This window comes from Bufo gargarizans, chromosome 4, assembly GCF_014858855.1.
Source record: "Bufo gargarizans isolate SCDJY-AF-19 chromosome 4, ASM1485885v1, whole genome shotgun sequence".
In the NCBI taxonomy this organism is placed as follows: domain Eukaryota; kingdom Metazoa; phylum Chordata; class Amphibia; order Anura; family Bufonidae; genus Bufo; species Bufo gargarizans.
Window position 1 is genome coordinate 236563600 of NC_058083.1, and position 17652 is coordinate 236581251.

The window sequence follows — 17652 nt, forward strand, 5'->3', positions numbered from 1 at the left end:
GCGGATCCATTTATACGGTCGTGTGAATGCACCCTAAATCCGCTGCATCTTGCTACAGATTGAAACAACAATATTCATGTTTGAACAGTATAATACAGAATCACTGCAATGTGAGTCTTCCCATGCCAAGCATTGTTATAAAACAGAAAGAATGTAAACTTTTAGCCTCTAACAAATTAGGTTAGATTTCCCACTTTTGGCATCATTATTTTGATCATTTAGCTGAAAAGATTTTTTTTAGATTTATTCCTAAACCATATTCGGTATACTTCCTATGTAGTAACAATTATTTTATGTATTTACCAGAGCAAACAAGATTAAAGCTGGCATATAACATGCCAGCCTTGATAAATTCCCCCCATAGTGTGACTACGACAAGTAGGTGATGGATCTCCGTTTCTCTGTCATTAAGGTTTAAAGATGCTTGGAAAGATAAAACGCATCAAGGAGTTTTTCCGTGTTACAGTGAGCAGCAAACATTCATCCAATCTGTTTTGTGCCAGTATTCGGCATGGATTTGATCCTATGCCACAGGGATTTGTAACATCATACAACACTCCAAGACCGCAGTCATTTCATCAGTTCAATCATTTCTTTCAGGACATGAGTTCTTTGCTAAGGTTCCACACCCACAATTAGTTCATCTTTTTTCTGTAGCCCTTTGTATGACAGATCAAACAGAAATGTACAAACACCTGTCTGTGGGCGCTGAATGCATGGTGCACCAAAAATCCGCAATAAGTCAGTTATATTATCTCAGTGACAAAAGTGTTCGTAGTCCACTGTGAAGGTGCATATGCTACACATGGTGGATACGCTGATGGTTTTACACAAGCTCTGGAAAATTGGACAATCCTTGACCTGCGCAACATGTCAGTTACAGATGCAAACCCGCAGCATTTCTGTAAATAATTTTACAAACCAAACCCCAGAACAGTGATGGACAATTCGCATTGTTCGCCCGCGAACATATGCGGGCTGGCCTCTCTTTTCACAAGTCCGGTGAGGCACAGGTAAGCCCTTACCTGTGCCTGTGGCGGGAGCCGATCTGAAATCAAATGCGGACACCGGGAGCAGGCAGTTCAGAGAACAGCCCGATGAACTGCCTGCTCCCGCTAACCGCACTTGTTTTCAGACTGGCTACAGGTAAGGGCTTACCTGTGCCTCGCCGGACTTGTGAAAAAAGATGGCAGCCCGCATATGTTCGCGGGCGAACCATGCGAACTGGCTATCACTGCCCCAGAATGCTATCAATGAAACGTACAGCTCACCTCACAGAAATGAGCCCTAACATAGCTCTGCACACATAACTACAAAAAAGTTATAAGGGTCAGAAAATGATGACGAACAAAAAGATAAAAAAAAAAAATAACTTTTTTCAGGATCAAAACGCAAGAAAAACTATACATACATGGTATCGCTGGATTTGTACTGACCTAGAGAATGAAAGCACAAGTCAGTTTTACTGCATAGTGAACGCCGTAAAAAAAAAAAAAAAAGGAAAACTGTAGCAGAATAGAATATTTTTTTCCAATTCCACCCCATTTGGATTTTTTTTCCCACTTTCCACTACTTGCTATGCAATATTAAATGGTGACATTAGAAAACACAATTTTTAGAAGCGCACTTCTGTGATAAATTCTATGGTAAGACGTACAATAGTTTTGCAGAAATAATTTGCTCCGGGAGAAAGGAATAAAACATGCGTAGATACTTCTCACACAAGAGCTGTAGAAAGTCAAGAAATATTATCCCACTGTGAACACAAATCTCAGTTTTACCCGCAGCAAGACATTTACACTGCCATTCATAGAGATGGATTCATACAATCCTTGTAGTCATTCACATTTGACTAAACCTTTGATAAATCTACACCTCTCTAGAAATAATTACAGCCCTCAAAAGAACATTTAACACAAATTGCTAATTCTTCTGCTTATCTTTACCATATTACAAATGTGGGCCATCGTTGTATTAATACAAAACTACTTCTACTTATGGGCAGATTTGTACCTACGTAACTGGATGACCTGTTCCCTGTAGGCTTGGCAGCTGAAGGCATCTGTGTTGGTCCTATGATTATAAGTGCCTGCATTACTGAAAAAAATGATGTTTTAATAATATATGCAATGAGGCTGTAGGAGCAACAGAGCGTTGCCGTTACACCTGGAGGCTCTGCTCTCTCAGCAACTGGCACATCCTCTGCATTTTGATCGACAGGACCCGGCAGTGTAAACATCATAACGCCTGGCCCTGTCAGAGTGCAGAGGGAGCGGCAGATGCAGAGAGGGCAGAGCCTCTAGGTATAACACCCCCATTGCTCCTAGAGGCTCATTTGCATGCACTTTTAATGCCGCCTCTTCCAGCAGGCTGCGCCTCTCTGGGATAACGCAATGCATTTCAAAATACTGTCTGTTAGGCCTCATGCACACGACAGTTTTTTTTCACGGCCCGCAAAAACTGGGTCCGTGGGTCCGTGATCCGTGACCGTTTTTTCGTCCGTGGGTCTTCCTTGATTTTTGGAGGATCCACGGACATGAAAAAAAAGTCATTTTGGTGTCCGCCTGGCCGTGCGGAGCCAAACGGATCCGTCCTGAATTACAATGCAAGTCAATGGGGACGGATCCGTTTGATGTTGACACAATATGGTGCCATTTCAAACGGATCCGTCCCCATTGACTTTCAATGTAAAGTCTGGAGTTCTGTTATACCATCGGATTGGAGTTTTCTCCAATCCGATGGTATGCGCCGCACAGACCTGTCACTTACCAGTAGGAGGAGCTCCCGGCCGGACGCAGACATCGCAGCAGCAAGAAGCAGGTAAGTATGAAAATCTTCTACTCCGCTGCCACCGATGATGATTACAATAGAGGGAGGGAGGGGGGGGGGGGGGGTTGGGGGGGTGCGCACACTGGCCCCAATGTATTAAAACAATAGAGGGAGGGAGGGGGGGTTGGGGGGGCGCGCGCACACTGGCCCCAATGTATTAAAACAATAGAGGGAGGGAGGTAGGGGGGTGCGCACACTGGCCACCAACGAGTTAACAACAGGGGAGGGGGGGGGCCGCACAATGATATTCAAACTGGGGAGGGGGGGGGGGTCTGCCCCCTGCTGCCTGGCAGCCCTGATCTCTTACAGGGGGATATGATGGGGTTAATTGTACTATCATATCCCCCTGTAAGAGATCGGGTGCTGCCAGGCAGCAGGGGGCAGTCTTGTACAAAGTTTGCAGTGTATTCTAACTAGAAGCGTCCCCATCACCATGGGAACGCTTCTGTGTTAGAATATACTGTCGGAAATGAGTTTTCACGAAGTGAAAACTTAGATCAGAAAAAGCTTTTATGCAGACGGATCTTCGGATCCGTCTGTATGAAACTAAAACCTACGGCCACGGATCACGGCCACGGATGCCAATCTTGTGTGCATCCGTGTTCTTTCACGGACCCATTGACTTGAATGGGCCCGTGAACCGTTGGCCGTGAAAAAAATAGGACAGGTCATATTTTTTTCACGGCCAGGAAACACGGCTCACGGATGCGGCTGCCAAACGGTGCATTTTCCGATTTTTCCACGGACCCATTGAAAGTCAATGGGTCCGTAAAAAAAAACGGAAAACGGCACAACGGCCACGGATGCACACAACGGTCGTGTGCATGAGGCCTTATAGTGGTAAAAAAAATGAAAAAAAAACAAACACATTTGTACACTATTTTTTCCATTGAAAATACATCTTTCAATGAAAAAAATTGCAAAAATAAAAACCTTCCCCGTATATTTAGTATTGCGGTGTCCATAATGACCCGGACAACATAAATATCACATAAATTATCCCCTACAGATAACGCCTTTAAACAAAATTAAAAATACTTGCTAATTTATTCTTAAGGCTCTTTCACACCTGCGTTCTTTTCTTCCGGCATAGAGTTCCGTCGTCGGGGCTCTATGCCGGAAGAATCCTGATCAGTTTTATCCTAATGCATTCTAAATGGAGAGAAATCCGTTCAGGATGCATCAGGATCTCTTCAGTTCCGGACCGGAACGTTTTTTGGCCGGAGAAAATACCGCAGCATGCTGCGCTTTTTGCTCCGGCCAAAAAGCCTGAACACTTGCCGCAAGGCCGGATCCGGAATTAATGCCCATTGAAAGGCATTGATCCGGCCTTAAGCTAAACGTCGTTTCGGCGCATTGCCGGATCCGACGTTTAGCTTTTTCTGAATGGTTACCATGGCTGCCGGGACGCTAAAGTCCTGGCAGCCATGGTAAAGTGTAGTGGGGAGCGGGGAAGCAGTATACTTACCGTCCGTGCGGCTCCGGGGCGCTCCAGAGTGAAGTCAGGGTGCCCCAAGCGCATGGATCACGTGATCGCATGGCACGTCATCCATGCGCATGGGGCGCTCTGACGTCATTCTGGAGCGCCCCGGGAGCCGCACGGACTGTAAGTATACTGCTCCCCCGCTCCCCACTACTACTATGGCAACCAGGACTTTAATAGCGTCCTGGGTGCCATTGTAACACTGAACGCATTTTGAAGACGGATCCGTCTTCAAATGCTTTCAGTTCACTTGCGTTTTTCCGGCGTGTAATTCCGGCAAGTGGAGTACACGCCGGATCCGGACAACGCAAGTGTGAAAGAGGCCTTGGTTGCCCCTAAAAAAAACACAATAACAAGCGATCAAAAAGCGCCATTTACTCCAAAATGATACCAATGAAAAATGCAAGTTGTCCCGCAAAAATCAAGCACTTATACAACTCCACAGAAAGAAAAATAAAAAAGTTATGGGTCTTGGGAAGTGGCAATGCAAAAACATTTTTTTCTTTTAAAAAAAAGGGGTTTTATTGCAAAAAAGTTGTAAAATGTGAAAAAAAACTATGTGTATTTGGTATCAATGTAATCGTGCTGACCCATAGAATAAAGATATTATGTTATTTATACCGAAAAATGAACGCCGTAAAATTTATAACGTAAAAACGCAGTGGCAGTATTGCTGGTTTTCCCATCTTCCTCCCAAAAAGAGTTAATAAAAGTTAATCAGAAAATTATGTGTACCCCAAAATGGCACTTAAATGGTGCTATAAATACAAAAAAATTAAAAAGTTATAGCCCTTGGAAAGCAACGATAAAAAAGGAAGAAAAACGCTTGGTCGGTAAGGCCAAAAACAGGCTGGTCACTAAGGGGTTAATAAACTTCTACACTTGTGAACATGAAATCACTCCAAACATTCCCAAAGAAAGGCACACAGATGTCTGGGAGTAGCAGTCTGCCATCAAACACATTAGATTGTCAGCTGATCCTGCTAAGATTGGTGGGTTCTTTCACTAACTATCTGAAGTGTATAGCGAGCCTTAGGGCTCATGTACACAACAGTATTGCTTTTTCAGTGTTTTGCGGTCCGTTTTTTACGGATCCGTTGTTCCAGTTTTTGTTTCCGTTGTGTTTCTGTTTCCTTTCCGTTTTTCTGTTCCGTTTTTCCGTATGCCATATACAGTATACAGTAATTACATAGAAAAAATTGGGCTGGGCATAACATTTTCAATAGATGGTTCAGCAAAAACGGAACGGATACGGAAGACATACGGATGCGGACCCATTGACTTGAATAGAGCCAAGCACCGTGATTTGCGGACAAGAATAGGACATGTTCTATCTTTTCACGACACGGACATACTGAAATACTGAAACGGAATGCACACGGAGACACTTCAGTATTTTTTGCTGAACCATTGAAATGAATGGTTCAGTATATGTACCACATACTGAACTAAAAAAGAATTCCAGTATACTGAACCCAAAATACTGTCGTGTGCATGAGCCCTTAGGTAACTGACTGGAAGGCTTACAGCATATCTCCCAAAAGAGATAGTAGTAGATTTCTAGAAGTAGAATCATGTCACCCTAATAATTATAGGGGGCTTATTTTTGTCTTTTACAGTATAATATTAAGCCAAACTATGCAGACTTCCGTCCTGCTTTCAGCCTTAGGCCTCTTTCACACTACCGTTTTTTTTTCCCGTTTTGTGGGCCGTTTTTTGCGTTCCGTATACGGAACCATTCATTTCAATGGTTCCACAAAAAAAAACTGAATGTTTCCGTATTTCCGTTCTGTTGAAAGATAGAACATGTCCTATTATTGCCCGCAAATCACGTTCCGTGGCTCCATTCAAGTCAATGGGTCCGCAAAAAAAAAACGGAACACATACGGAAATGGTGTAATAAGAGCTATGACTCTATGACTCTGGAGCACTTCAGCATCACTACGATGATTCCATACATATGATTAGGGTTGGCTTATCCATGATGACATGCAGTCCCTATATATTCCTGTACAGTATGCATGATGTCATAAAGGTCATATATATCCCCATACAGTATCCATAATGCCATGCAGTTCCTATATATTCCCATACAGTATCCATGATGCCATGCAGTTCCTATATATTCCCATACAGTATCCATGATGCCAGGCAGTTCCTATATATTCCCATACAGTATTCATAAAGCCATACAGTTCATATATATTCCCATACAGTATCCATGATGCTAGGCAGTTCCTATATATTCCCATACAGTATCCATGATGCCATACAGTTCATATATATTCCCATACAGTATCCATGATGCTAGGCAGTTCCTATATATTACCATACAGTATCCATGATGCCATGCAGTTCCTATATATTCCCATACAGTATCCATGATGCCAGGCAGTTCCTATATATTCCCATACAGTATCCATGATGCTAGGCAGTTCCTATATATTCCCATACAGTATCCATGATGCCATACAGTTCATATATATTCCCATACAGTATCCATGATGCCAGGCAGTTCCTATATATTCCCATACAGTATCCATTATGCCATACAGTTCATATATATTCCCATACAGTATCCATGATGCCAGGCAGTTCCTATATATTCCCATACAGTATCCATGATGCCAGGCAGTTCCTATATATCCTCATACAGTATCCATGATGCCATACAGTTCATATATATTCCCATACAGTATCCATGATGCTAGGCAGTTCCTATATATTACCATACAGTATCCATGATGCTAGACAGTTCCTATATATTCCCATACAGTATCCATGATGCCATACAGTTCATATATATTCCCATACAGTATCCATGATGCCAGGCAGTTCCTATATATTCCCATACAGTATCCATGATGCTAGGCAGTTCCTATATATTCCCATACAGTATCCATGATGCCATACAGTTCATATATATTCCCATACAGTATCCATGATGCCATACAGTTCATATATATTCCCATACAGTATCCATGATGCCATACAGTTCATATATATTCCCATACAGTATCCATAATGCCATGCAGTTCCTATATATTCCCATACAGTATCCATGATGCTAGGCAGTTCCTATATATTCCCATACAGTATCCATGATGCCAGGCAGTTCCTATATATTCCCATACAGTATCCATGATGCTAGGCAGTTCCTATATATTCCCATACAGTATCCATGATGCCAGGCAGTTCCTATATATTCCCATACAGTATCCATGATGCCATACAGTTCATATATATTCCCATACAGTATCCATGATGCTAGGCAGTTCCTATATATTCCCATACAGTATCCATGATGCCATACAGTTCATATATATTCCCATACAGTATCCATAATGCCATGCAGTTCCTATATATTCCCATACAGTATCCATGATGCTAGGCAGTTCCTATATATTCCCATACAGTATCCATGATGCCATACAGTTCATATATATTCCCATACAGTATCCATGATGCCAGGCAGTTCCTATATATTCCCATACAGTATCCATTATGCCATACAGTTCATATATATTCCCATACAGTATCCATGATGCCAGGCAGTTCCTATATATTCCCATACAGTATCCATGATGCCAGGCAGTTCCTATATATCCTCATACAGTATCCATGATGCCATACAGTTCATATATATTCCCATACAGTATCCATGATGCTAGGCAGTTCCTATATATTACCATACAGTATCCATGATGCTAGACAGTTCCTATATATTCCCATACAGTATCCATGATGCCATACAGTTCATATATATTCCCATACAGTATCCATGATGCCAGGCAGTTCCTATATATTCCCATACAGTATCCATGATGCTAGGCAGTTCCTATATATTCCCATACAGTATCCATTATGCCATACAGTTCATATATATTCCCATACAGTATCCATGATGCCATACAGTTCATATATATTCCCATACAGTATCCATAATGCCATGCAGTTCCTATATATTCCCATACAGTATCCATGATGCTAGGCAGTTCCTATATATTCCCATACAGTATCCATGATGCCAGGCAGTTCCTATATATTCCCATACAGTATCCATGATGCTAGGCAGTTCCTATATATTCCCATACAGTATCCATGATGCCAGGCAGTTCCTATATATTCCCATACAGTATCCATGATGCCATACAGTTCATATATATTCCCATACAGTATCCATGATGCTAGGCAGTTCCTATATATTCCCATACAGTATCCATGATGCCATACAGTTCATATATATTCCCATACAGTATCCATAATGCCATGCAGTTCCTATATATTCCCATACAGTATCCATGATGCTAGGCAGTTCCTATATATTCCCATACAGTATCCATGATGCCAGGCAGTTCCTATATATTCCCATACAGTATCCATGATGCTAGGCAGTTCCTATATATTCCCATACAGTATCCATGATGCCAGGCAGTTCCTATATATTCCAATACAGTATCCATGATGCCATGCAGTTCATATATATTCCCATACAGTATCCATGATGCTAGGCAGTTCCTATATATTACCATACAGTATCCATGATGCTAGGCAGTTCCTATATATTCCCATACAGTATCCATGATGCCAGGCAGTTCCTATATATTCCCATACAGTATCCATGATGCCATACAGTTCATATATATTCCCATACAGTATCCATGATGCTAGGCAGTTCCTATATATTCCCATACAGTATCCATGATGCCATACAGTTCATATATATTCCCATACAGTATCCATGATGCCAGGCAGTTCCTATATATTCCCATACAGTATCCATGATGCCATACAGTTCATATATATTCCCATACAGTATCCATGATGCTAGGCAGTTCCTATATATTCCCATACAGTATCCATGATGCTAGGCAGTTCCTATATATTCCCATACAGTATCCATGATGCCATACAGTTCATATATATTCCCATACAGTATCCATGATGCCAGGCAGTTCCTATATATTCCCATACAGTATCCATGATGCCATACAGTTCATATATATTCCCATACAGTATCCATGATGCCAGGCAGTTCCTATATATTCCCATACAGTATCCATGATGCCATGCAGTTCCTATATATTACCATACAGTATCCATGATGCTAGGCAGTTCCTATATATTCCCATACAGTATCCATGATGCCATACAGTTCATATATATTCCCATACAGTATCCATGATGCCAGGCAGTTCCTATATATTCCCATACAGTATCCATGATGCCATACAGTTCATATATATTCCCATACAGTATCCATGATGCCATGCAGTTCCTATATATTCCCATACAGTATCCATGATGCTAGGCAGTTCCTATATATTCCCATACAGTATCCATGATGCCAGGCAGTTCCTATATATTCCCATACAGTATCCATGATGCCATACAGTTCATATATATATTCCCATACAGTATCCATGATGCCATACAGTTCATATATATTCCCATACAGTATCCATGATGCCATACAGTTCATATATATTCCCATACAGTATCCATGATGCCAGGCAGTTCCTATATATTCCCATACAGTATCCATGATGCCATACAGTTCATATATATTCCCATACAGTATCCATGATGCCATACAGTTCATATATATTCCCATACAGTATCCATGATGCTAGGCAGTTCCTATATATTCCCAAACAGTATCCATGATGCCATACAGTTCATATATATTCCCATACAGTATCCATGATGCCAGGCAGTTCCTATATATTCCCATACAGTATCCATTATGCCATACAGTTCATATATATTCCCATACAGTATCCATGATGCCATGCAGTTCCTATATATTCCCATACAGTATCCATGATGCTAGGCAGTTCCTATATATTCCCATACAGTATCCATGATGCCATACAGTTCATATATATTCCCATACAGTATCCATGATGCCATGCAGTTCCTATATATTCCCATACAGTATCCATGATGCCAGGCAGTTCCTATATATTCCCATACAGTATCCATTATGCCATACAGTTCATATATATTCCCATACAGTATCCATGATGCCAGGCAGTTCCTATATATTCCCATACAGTATCCATGATGCCATGCAGTTCCTATATATTACCATACAGTATCCATGATGCTAGGCAGTTCCTATATATTCCCATACAGTATCCATGATGCCATACAGTTCATATATATTCCCATACAGTATCCATGATGCCATGCAGTTCCTATATATTCCCATACAGTATCCATGATGCTAGGCAGTTCCTATATATTCCCATACAGTATCCATGATGCTAGGCAGTTCCTATATATTCCCATACAGTATCCATGATGCCAGGCAGTTCCTATATATTCCCATACAGTATCCATGATGCCATACAGTTCCTATATATTCCCATACAGTATCCATGATGCCAGGCAGTTCCTATATATTCCCATACAGTATCCATGATGCTAGGCAGTTCCTATATATTCCCATACAGTATCCATGATGCCATACAGTTCATATATATTCCCATACAGTATCCATGATGCCATGCAGTTCCTATATATTCCCATACAGTATCCATGATGCTAGGCAGTTCCTATATATTCCCATACAGTATCCATGATGCTAGGCAGTTCCTATATATTCCCATACAGTATCCATGATGCCAGGCAGTTCCTATATATTCCCATACAGTATCCATGATGCCATACAGTTCCTATATATTCCCATACAGTATCCATGATGCCATACAGTTCCTATATATTCCCATACAGTATCCATGATGCCATGCAGTTCCTATATATTCCCATACAGTATCCATGATGCCAGGCAGTTCCTATATATTCCCATACAGTATCCATGATGCCATACAGTTCATATATATTCCCATACAGTATCCATGATGCTAGGCAGTTCCTATATATTCCCATACAGTATCCATGATGCCATACAGTTCCTATATATTCCCATACAGTATCCATGATGCCAGGCAGTTCCTATATATTCCCATACAGTATCCATGATGCTAGGCAGTTCCTATATATTCCCATACAGTATCCATGACGCCATACAGTTCATATATATTCCCATACAGTATCCATGATGCTAGGCAGTTCCTATATATTCCCATACAGTATCCATGATGCCATACAGTTCATATATATTCCCATACAGTATCCATGATGCCATACAGTTCATATATATTCCCATATAGTATCCATGATGCCATACAGTTCATATATATTCCCATACAGTATCCATGATGCCAGGCAGTTCCTATATCTTCCCATCCAAATCAGATTAACAACAAACAGTAGGCAACCAGGGCCATGATGTGTTCACATAATACCATCAACTCCACAACATTACATATATGACACATATGTACATTAAGCCTCATGCACACGGCAATAGTGTGTTTTGCGGTCCGCAAATCGCGGATCCGCAAAACACAGATAGCGGCCGTGTGCGTTCCGCAATTTGAAGAACGGCACGGACAGCCATTGAAAAAACGGACAAGAATAGGACAAGTTATATTTTTTATATATTTTTTTTAACCCCTCTAGCGCTTGTTTTACTATGCATTCTGTATTCAGAATGCTATTATTTTCCCTTATAACCATGTTATAAGGGGAAATAATACAATCTTCAGAACATCAATCCCAAGCCCGAACTTCTGTGAAGAAGTTTGGGTTTGGGTACCAAACATGCGCGATTTTTCTCACGCGAGTGCAACGCATGACAATGTTTTGCACTCGCGCGGGAAAATCGCGCATTTTCCCGCAACGCACCCGGCTCTTATCCGGGCAAAAAAACTGACGCCCGTGTGAAAGAGGCCTAATAGATCTCTATCAGGGTGAATAGGACTTTACACGCTCCCTGCTGCTCTGTGCATAGTACACACACAGCAGCAGGGAGCTGACTATGGCAGCCAGGGCTTCAGTAGCCTCCTGGCTGCCACGGTAACCGATCGGAGCCCCAGGCTTAGGCCTCTTTCACACTTGCGTTGTCCGGATCCGGTGTGTACTCCACTTGCCGGAATTACATGCTGGATCCGGAAAAACGCAAGTGTATTGAAAGCATTTGAAGACGGATCCGTCTTCAAAATGCTTTCAGTGTTACTATGGCACCCAGGACGCTAATAAAGTCCTGGTTGCCATAGTAGGAGCGGGGAGCGGGGGAGCGGTATACTTACAGTCCGCACGGCTCCCGGGGCGCTCCAGAGTGACGTCAGAGCGCCCCATGCGCATGGATGACGTGCCATGCGATCACGTGATCCATGCGCTTGGGGCGCCCTGACGTCACTCTGGAGCGCCCCGGGAGCCGCACGGATGGTAAGTATACTGCTCCCCCGCTCCCCGCTACACTTTACCATGGCTGCCAGGACTTTAGCGTCCTGGCAGCCATGGTAACTATTGAGAAAAAGCTAAACGTCGCATCCGGCAATGCGCCGAAACAACGTTTAGCTTAAGGCCGGATCCGGATCAATGCCTTTCAATGGGCATTAATTCCGGATCCGGCCTTGCGGCAAGTCTTCAGGATTTTTGGCCGGAGCAAAAAGCGCTGCATGCTGCAGTATTTTCTCCGGCCAAAAAACGTTCCGTTCCGGAACTGAAGACATCCTGATGCATCCTGAACGGATTTCACTCCATTCAGAATGCATTAGGATAAAACCGATCAGGATTCTTCCGGCATAGAGCCCCGACGACGGAACTCTATGCCGGAAGAAAAGAACGCAGATGTGAAAGAGCCCTTACACTGCTGGGGCTCTTATCAGAACTGCCACTGCCACCAATGATTATAATACTTGGGGTGGAGGGTTGGGGGCGCACTGCACCACCAATGATTCTACTTTATAATACTGGGGTTGGGAGGGGGGGTTCGGTGCACTGTGCCACCAATGAATATAGTTTATGCTTAATACAAACACAGGCTGCGGGTGCCGGCCATATCCCATACCTGGCACCCGCAGCGCAGCCTGTGTTTGCATTCAGGCATAAACTATATTCATTGGTGGCGCAGTGGCCACAGCCCCTCCCCTCCTCCTTGCTTCTATCAGCCCATTGGTGGCAGCAGCGGTACAGGGGGGAGGGACTGCCTCCTTCTCCCCTGTGCTGTTGAGAAGAACATGGTACGCGCTGACAGCAGCGCTTGGCATGTCAGTTTATTGTGAAAGCGGCAGAGCAGCGGAGGGTCTAGGAGCAAATGGCGACAAGACTACAAAGTCTTGTTGCCATTTAGCAATTCTAAGTCGCATTGGCGACCATTTTGGTTGCCATCTGGAGCCCTGTATAGAGCTGAGGACATGGGTTGCTAGATGGCCGCTAGCACATCCACAATATCCAGTCCCCATAGCTCTGGGTGCTTTTATTGTGTAAAAAAATGTATTTGATACAAATGCAAATTACCCTGAGATGAGTCATGTACCGGAGATGAGTCCAGCCTGAAGGAGCCCAGTCACAAAGCTAGAGCACCGTAATCTCGCAATGCGCGAGCTAGCACATGCACAGTTTGTTCCCTGAGGCTGATGCCAGCACAGGGAAGGAACACTATGAGGACACTGTGCATGCTCTAGCTCACACATCGCAAGATTACGGCGCTCTAGCTTTCTGACGTCGGGATGCAGGGTGGTGCGGGGCTCCTTCACGCTGGACTCATCTCAGGGACAGGACTCATCTCAGGTTAATTTGCATATGTATCAAATCAGTTTTTTTACACAATAAAAGCACACAGAGCTATGGGGTATTGCGGATGTGCTAGCGGCCATCTAGCAACCCATGTCCTCAGCTCTATACACAAAATCCCAGTGACGGGGTTCCCTTTAATTCATTAAGTAAGCCTTTATTGTATTGCTCAGAAATGATACCCAAAGTGCACTATTATCAATGAAGTTTCCAAAATTATAGATAATTACTCTGTGTTGTAAATAACTTGCACCCAGATCCAAATCAAGCAAAAACATTTTTTAAGAAGTTTGAACATGAAAAGCTTGATGTAGTTATGGAAGCAAGTTAGGCTAACCATGAAATTTGAAACGTATCTGCTCTCCTTTCTGTGGATTGTCCCTTTGATGTAAGAGGACGTACAGGAAAGCGGATCTCTCCCAAACATAATGTGAAAGGGACTAATTCCTCCATTGATGTGTACCTTTGGCACTCTGGCAAGCTCTCCTCTCAGTGCTCCCTTTAGGTCCTCAGTCAGTGCATGTGTTGGCTCCAGTCAGAAGGAATGTGAATCATGCACAGGCCTGAGCGCTGGAAACATGTTCAAACAGTGCAGTGGGCTCGTGCTCCGCCAGACGCAGATACTTCATACATCATTATACAGCCATGGCCACAAAATCATCTCAGCTTCTACCTTATTAACTGCAAATCACACAAAAGCATTGCCACAGGGCACTGTACGTGAGGTACATAACTGAAGATTTACCACCTCACAATGTGCCCTTTATGTTACGACACGTTTATACTAAGCTATATTCTACAAGCCACTTAATAAATTACCTAACAACTCCGGAATTATTCTTTAGGGAACTACATTTCCTAGTAGCACTTTAGCCATGTACTTGCAATGGACTCTGGACTGTCTTTTACAGCATAGCCGCCAATCAAGGATCCTCTCTTATTTCCTCGCTATTGTATTGAGTACAGTACATAAGGGATGTAATGTCATTGGGAGGGAATGCAGACGTTAGTCTCATCAGTGGTGCAATGGACATGTATGTGGCTAGTGTGCAATTATTAGATGTCTGAAGGCACAGAGCCATTTACAAAACACACAGGGGCAGATTTATCGTAGTCATACTCCGGGCTATGATAACCAGGCGCCCTCCTGGTATATGACGAGGCATACACCTCGCAATAAATTGGGCATAGCATCTGACAGTCTGCGAGTCTGAATTAAAATCTATGCCAGCCCCTGTTCTTCTATGCCAGCCCCACCTCCTTTTCGGGAAAGTGGTGAGGCTGGCGCAGTAAGCCCACTTGCGCAAAAAATTTCTCACAAGTGCCATTTAAAAAGTCGTAAACGTGCCTGGGTATTGCAGCTCTGCTCACCTTCTCTTTAATGGAAGCTGAGCTTCAGTACCCAGGCAGGTTTGCAGAAACTAAACAGTGAATAGAGCCAGAAGCAGATTGGTGAGGATGCTGGGTGTCAGACAACCACCGATAGGAGATGTATGATCTATCATAAAGACAGGACATCAATATCTAAGTGCCAGAAAACCATTTAATAATTGTAATGAATTGTCACGGCACAGTTTTTCAGTTTGCTCAGGAGGAGCTGAGCAAACTGATATATGATGTTGTGGGAAAACATTCAGTATACCTTGTGTTGCATTCATATAAAACCCTACTAAGGCCTCATTCACATGCGCGTGTGTGCCCCATGGTCGTGCTGCGAAATGCGGGACGCAATGAACGAGCACAGTCCGTGGGGCAGGCACAGCGGATCGCGGACCCATTCACTTGTATGGGTCCGCGATCTGGCCGTTCCGCTAAAAGATAGGACATGTTCTATCTTTTTGCGGAACGGAAGTATGGGACAAAACCCCACGGAAGCAATCTATGATGCTTTTAGTTTGGGTTTGTTGTGGTAATATAGGTACATAAAACTGGCCTCCGAGAAACTAATCATTGTTCTGGATTTTAATCCCATTCAGCACTTTTACACATCCTTAGGCCTCATACACACGACCGTTGTTTTGGTCCACATCCGAGCCGCAGTTTTGGCGGCTCGGATGCGGACCCTTTCACTTCAATGGGGCCGCAAAAGATGCGGCCAGCACTTCGTGTGCTGTCCGCATCCGTTGCTCCATTCCGCGGTCCGCAAAAAAGATATAACCTGTCCTATTCTTGTCCGCGCTTTGCAGACAAGAATAGGAAGTTATATTAAAGGCTGTCCGTGCCGTTCTGCAAATTGCGGAACGCACACGGACGCCATCTGTGTTTTGTGAATCTGCGATTTGCAGAACGCAAAACACACAATGGTCGTGTGCATGTAGCCTTAAAGAGATTGTCCTGTTTTTATTTTTTAATCCATTCTATCCTCAGCCCTGTAGAAGGAAGACTGTTTAATAAGTACTTACCTGTCCCATGCCCCACCTATGCCACTGTACCTGCTGCACTGACACAGGCCGCAGGCTCTTCTGCCCAGGTCCTGATCAGACACATGCACTTCTTTTCCTGTTCAGCTGCATAGTAGTAAATGCAGCTGAACAGGAAAAGAAGTGCACACATCTGGTCGGGACCTGGGTTGAAGAGCCCGCAGCCTGTGTGAGTGCAGTGGAGATAGTGGCGAGGGATGGGTAAGTATGAAACAATCTTTATTCCACACGACTGAAGATAGAATGGATTTTTTTCTTTTTAAAGCCCGGAGAACCTCTTTAATATTTTTAATTGTGAATGTTAGTAAATTTTTTTCTGTTTGGTGAACATCAAGTGTGTATCTGACTACAGAGAATAGTGCTGCAATACTGTAAATGATGTACACACATAAAGGAATCTAACAATGCATCCATTCTAAGTGCACACTTACCTGTATCTATGAATGATGGCGTTAAAGAGTCGTCCGTCTCGCCAGCATGTGGTAAAGTTTTCACATCGAATTCCACTGTAGCCTTCAGCTGCTTGTTGCGTCCAAAGAAGAAGCTTCTCTTTGGCTGACATATCCTCTGACTCTCCAGTAACATGGATGTCAGAAATCTGAAACAGAATACATAACAACTATTAACTTGTCCAGTATAACATCGAAAGTCGGGGCAAACTTGGGGCACTGCAAGCATTGAATGCCAACATCAACTTCGTAACGACACCTTCTCAACGGCTGTGTCAGTTCTTTCAAAGCTGGCAGAAGAATACCCCTGCTCCAAATATCCACTGATCCAGGGGCATACCCAGATCTCATAGGGCTCCATTGCAAAACTTAGTATGCCCCCTAAGTGAGATTTCTAAAAATGACATTTTTTTAAATTAAATGGAAGAATTATTGTAATAAAAAAGAAATGAATCATACTCCGTCTTAACCACTTTACCTGACTTCTATGTTGGTAAAAGTGGAACAGGTACTTCTTACATATGGTGCTCACTCTGAACATAATATTTCTCAATGTATTTACCCCATACAACTTGCATATATACAAGAAATCTTGCCTATACAGTTATTAATGACTGCTTCCCCTCACATGATATACTACAAAACTAGATCTCTGAAGCCACCTCTAGGGGGAGCTCAGTGCATAGGAATTTATAGTTACCATCACACTCTATGGAAGATCACTATGCTCTGAGATTCCCCTACTGGCAGCTAGAGGAAAAGCCATGAATCTATGTGAGCAACAAATGAGCAAGTCAGCACAGGGTTCCCCTTCCCCTTGGCC

General features: G+C 43.1%; 1 protein-coding gene across 14 annotated transcripts in view; it reads right to left on the minus strand.

The window, feature by feature from the left end:
- The window catches only part of DST (dystonin), a 566706-nt gene that overhangs the window by 274910 nt on the left and 274144 nt on the right, over positions 1 to 17652 (minus strand). For all 14 annotated transcript variants that reach the window (XM_044290838.1, XM_044290839.1, XM_044290836.1 and 11 more), the window contains one exon: positions 16812 to 16978. In XM_044290838.1, coding sequence (XP_044146773.1) covers positions 16812 to 16978 — 167 coding nt within the window. The remainder of the gene's footprint in view (positions 1 to 16811; positions 16979 to 17652) is intronic.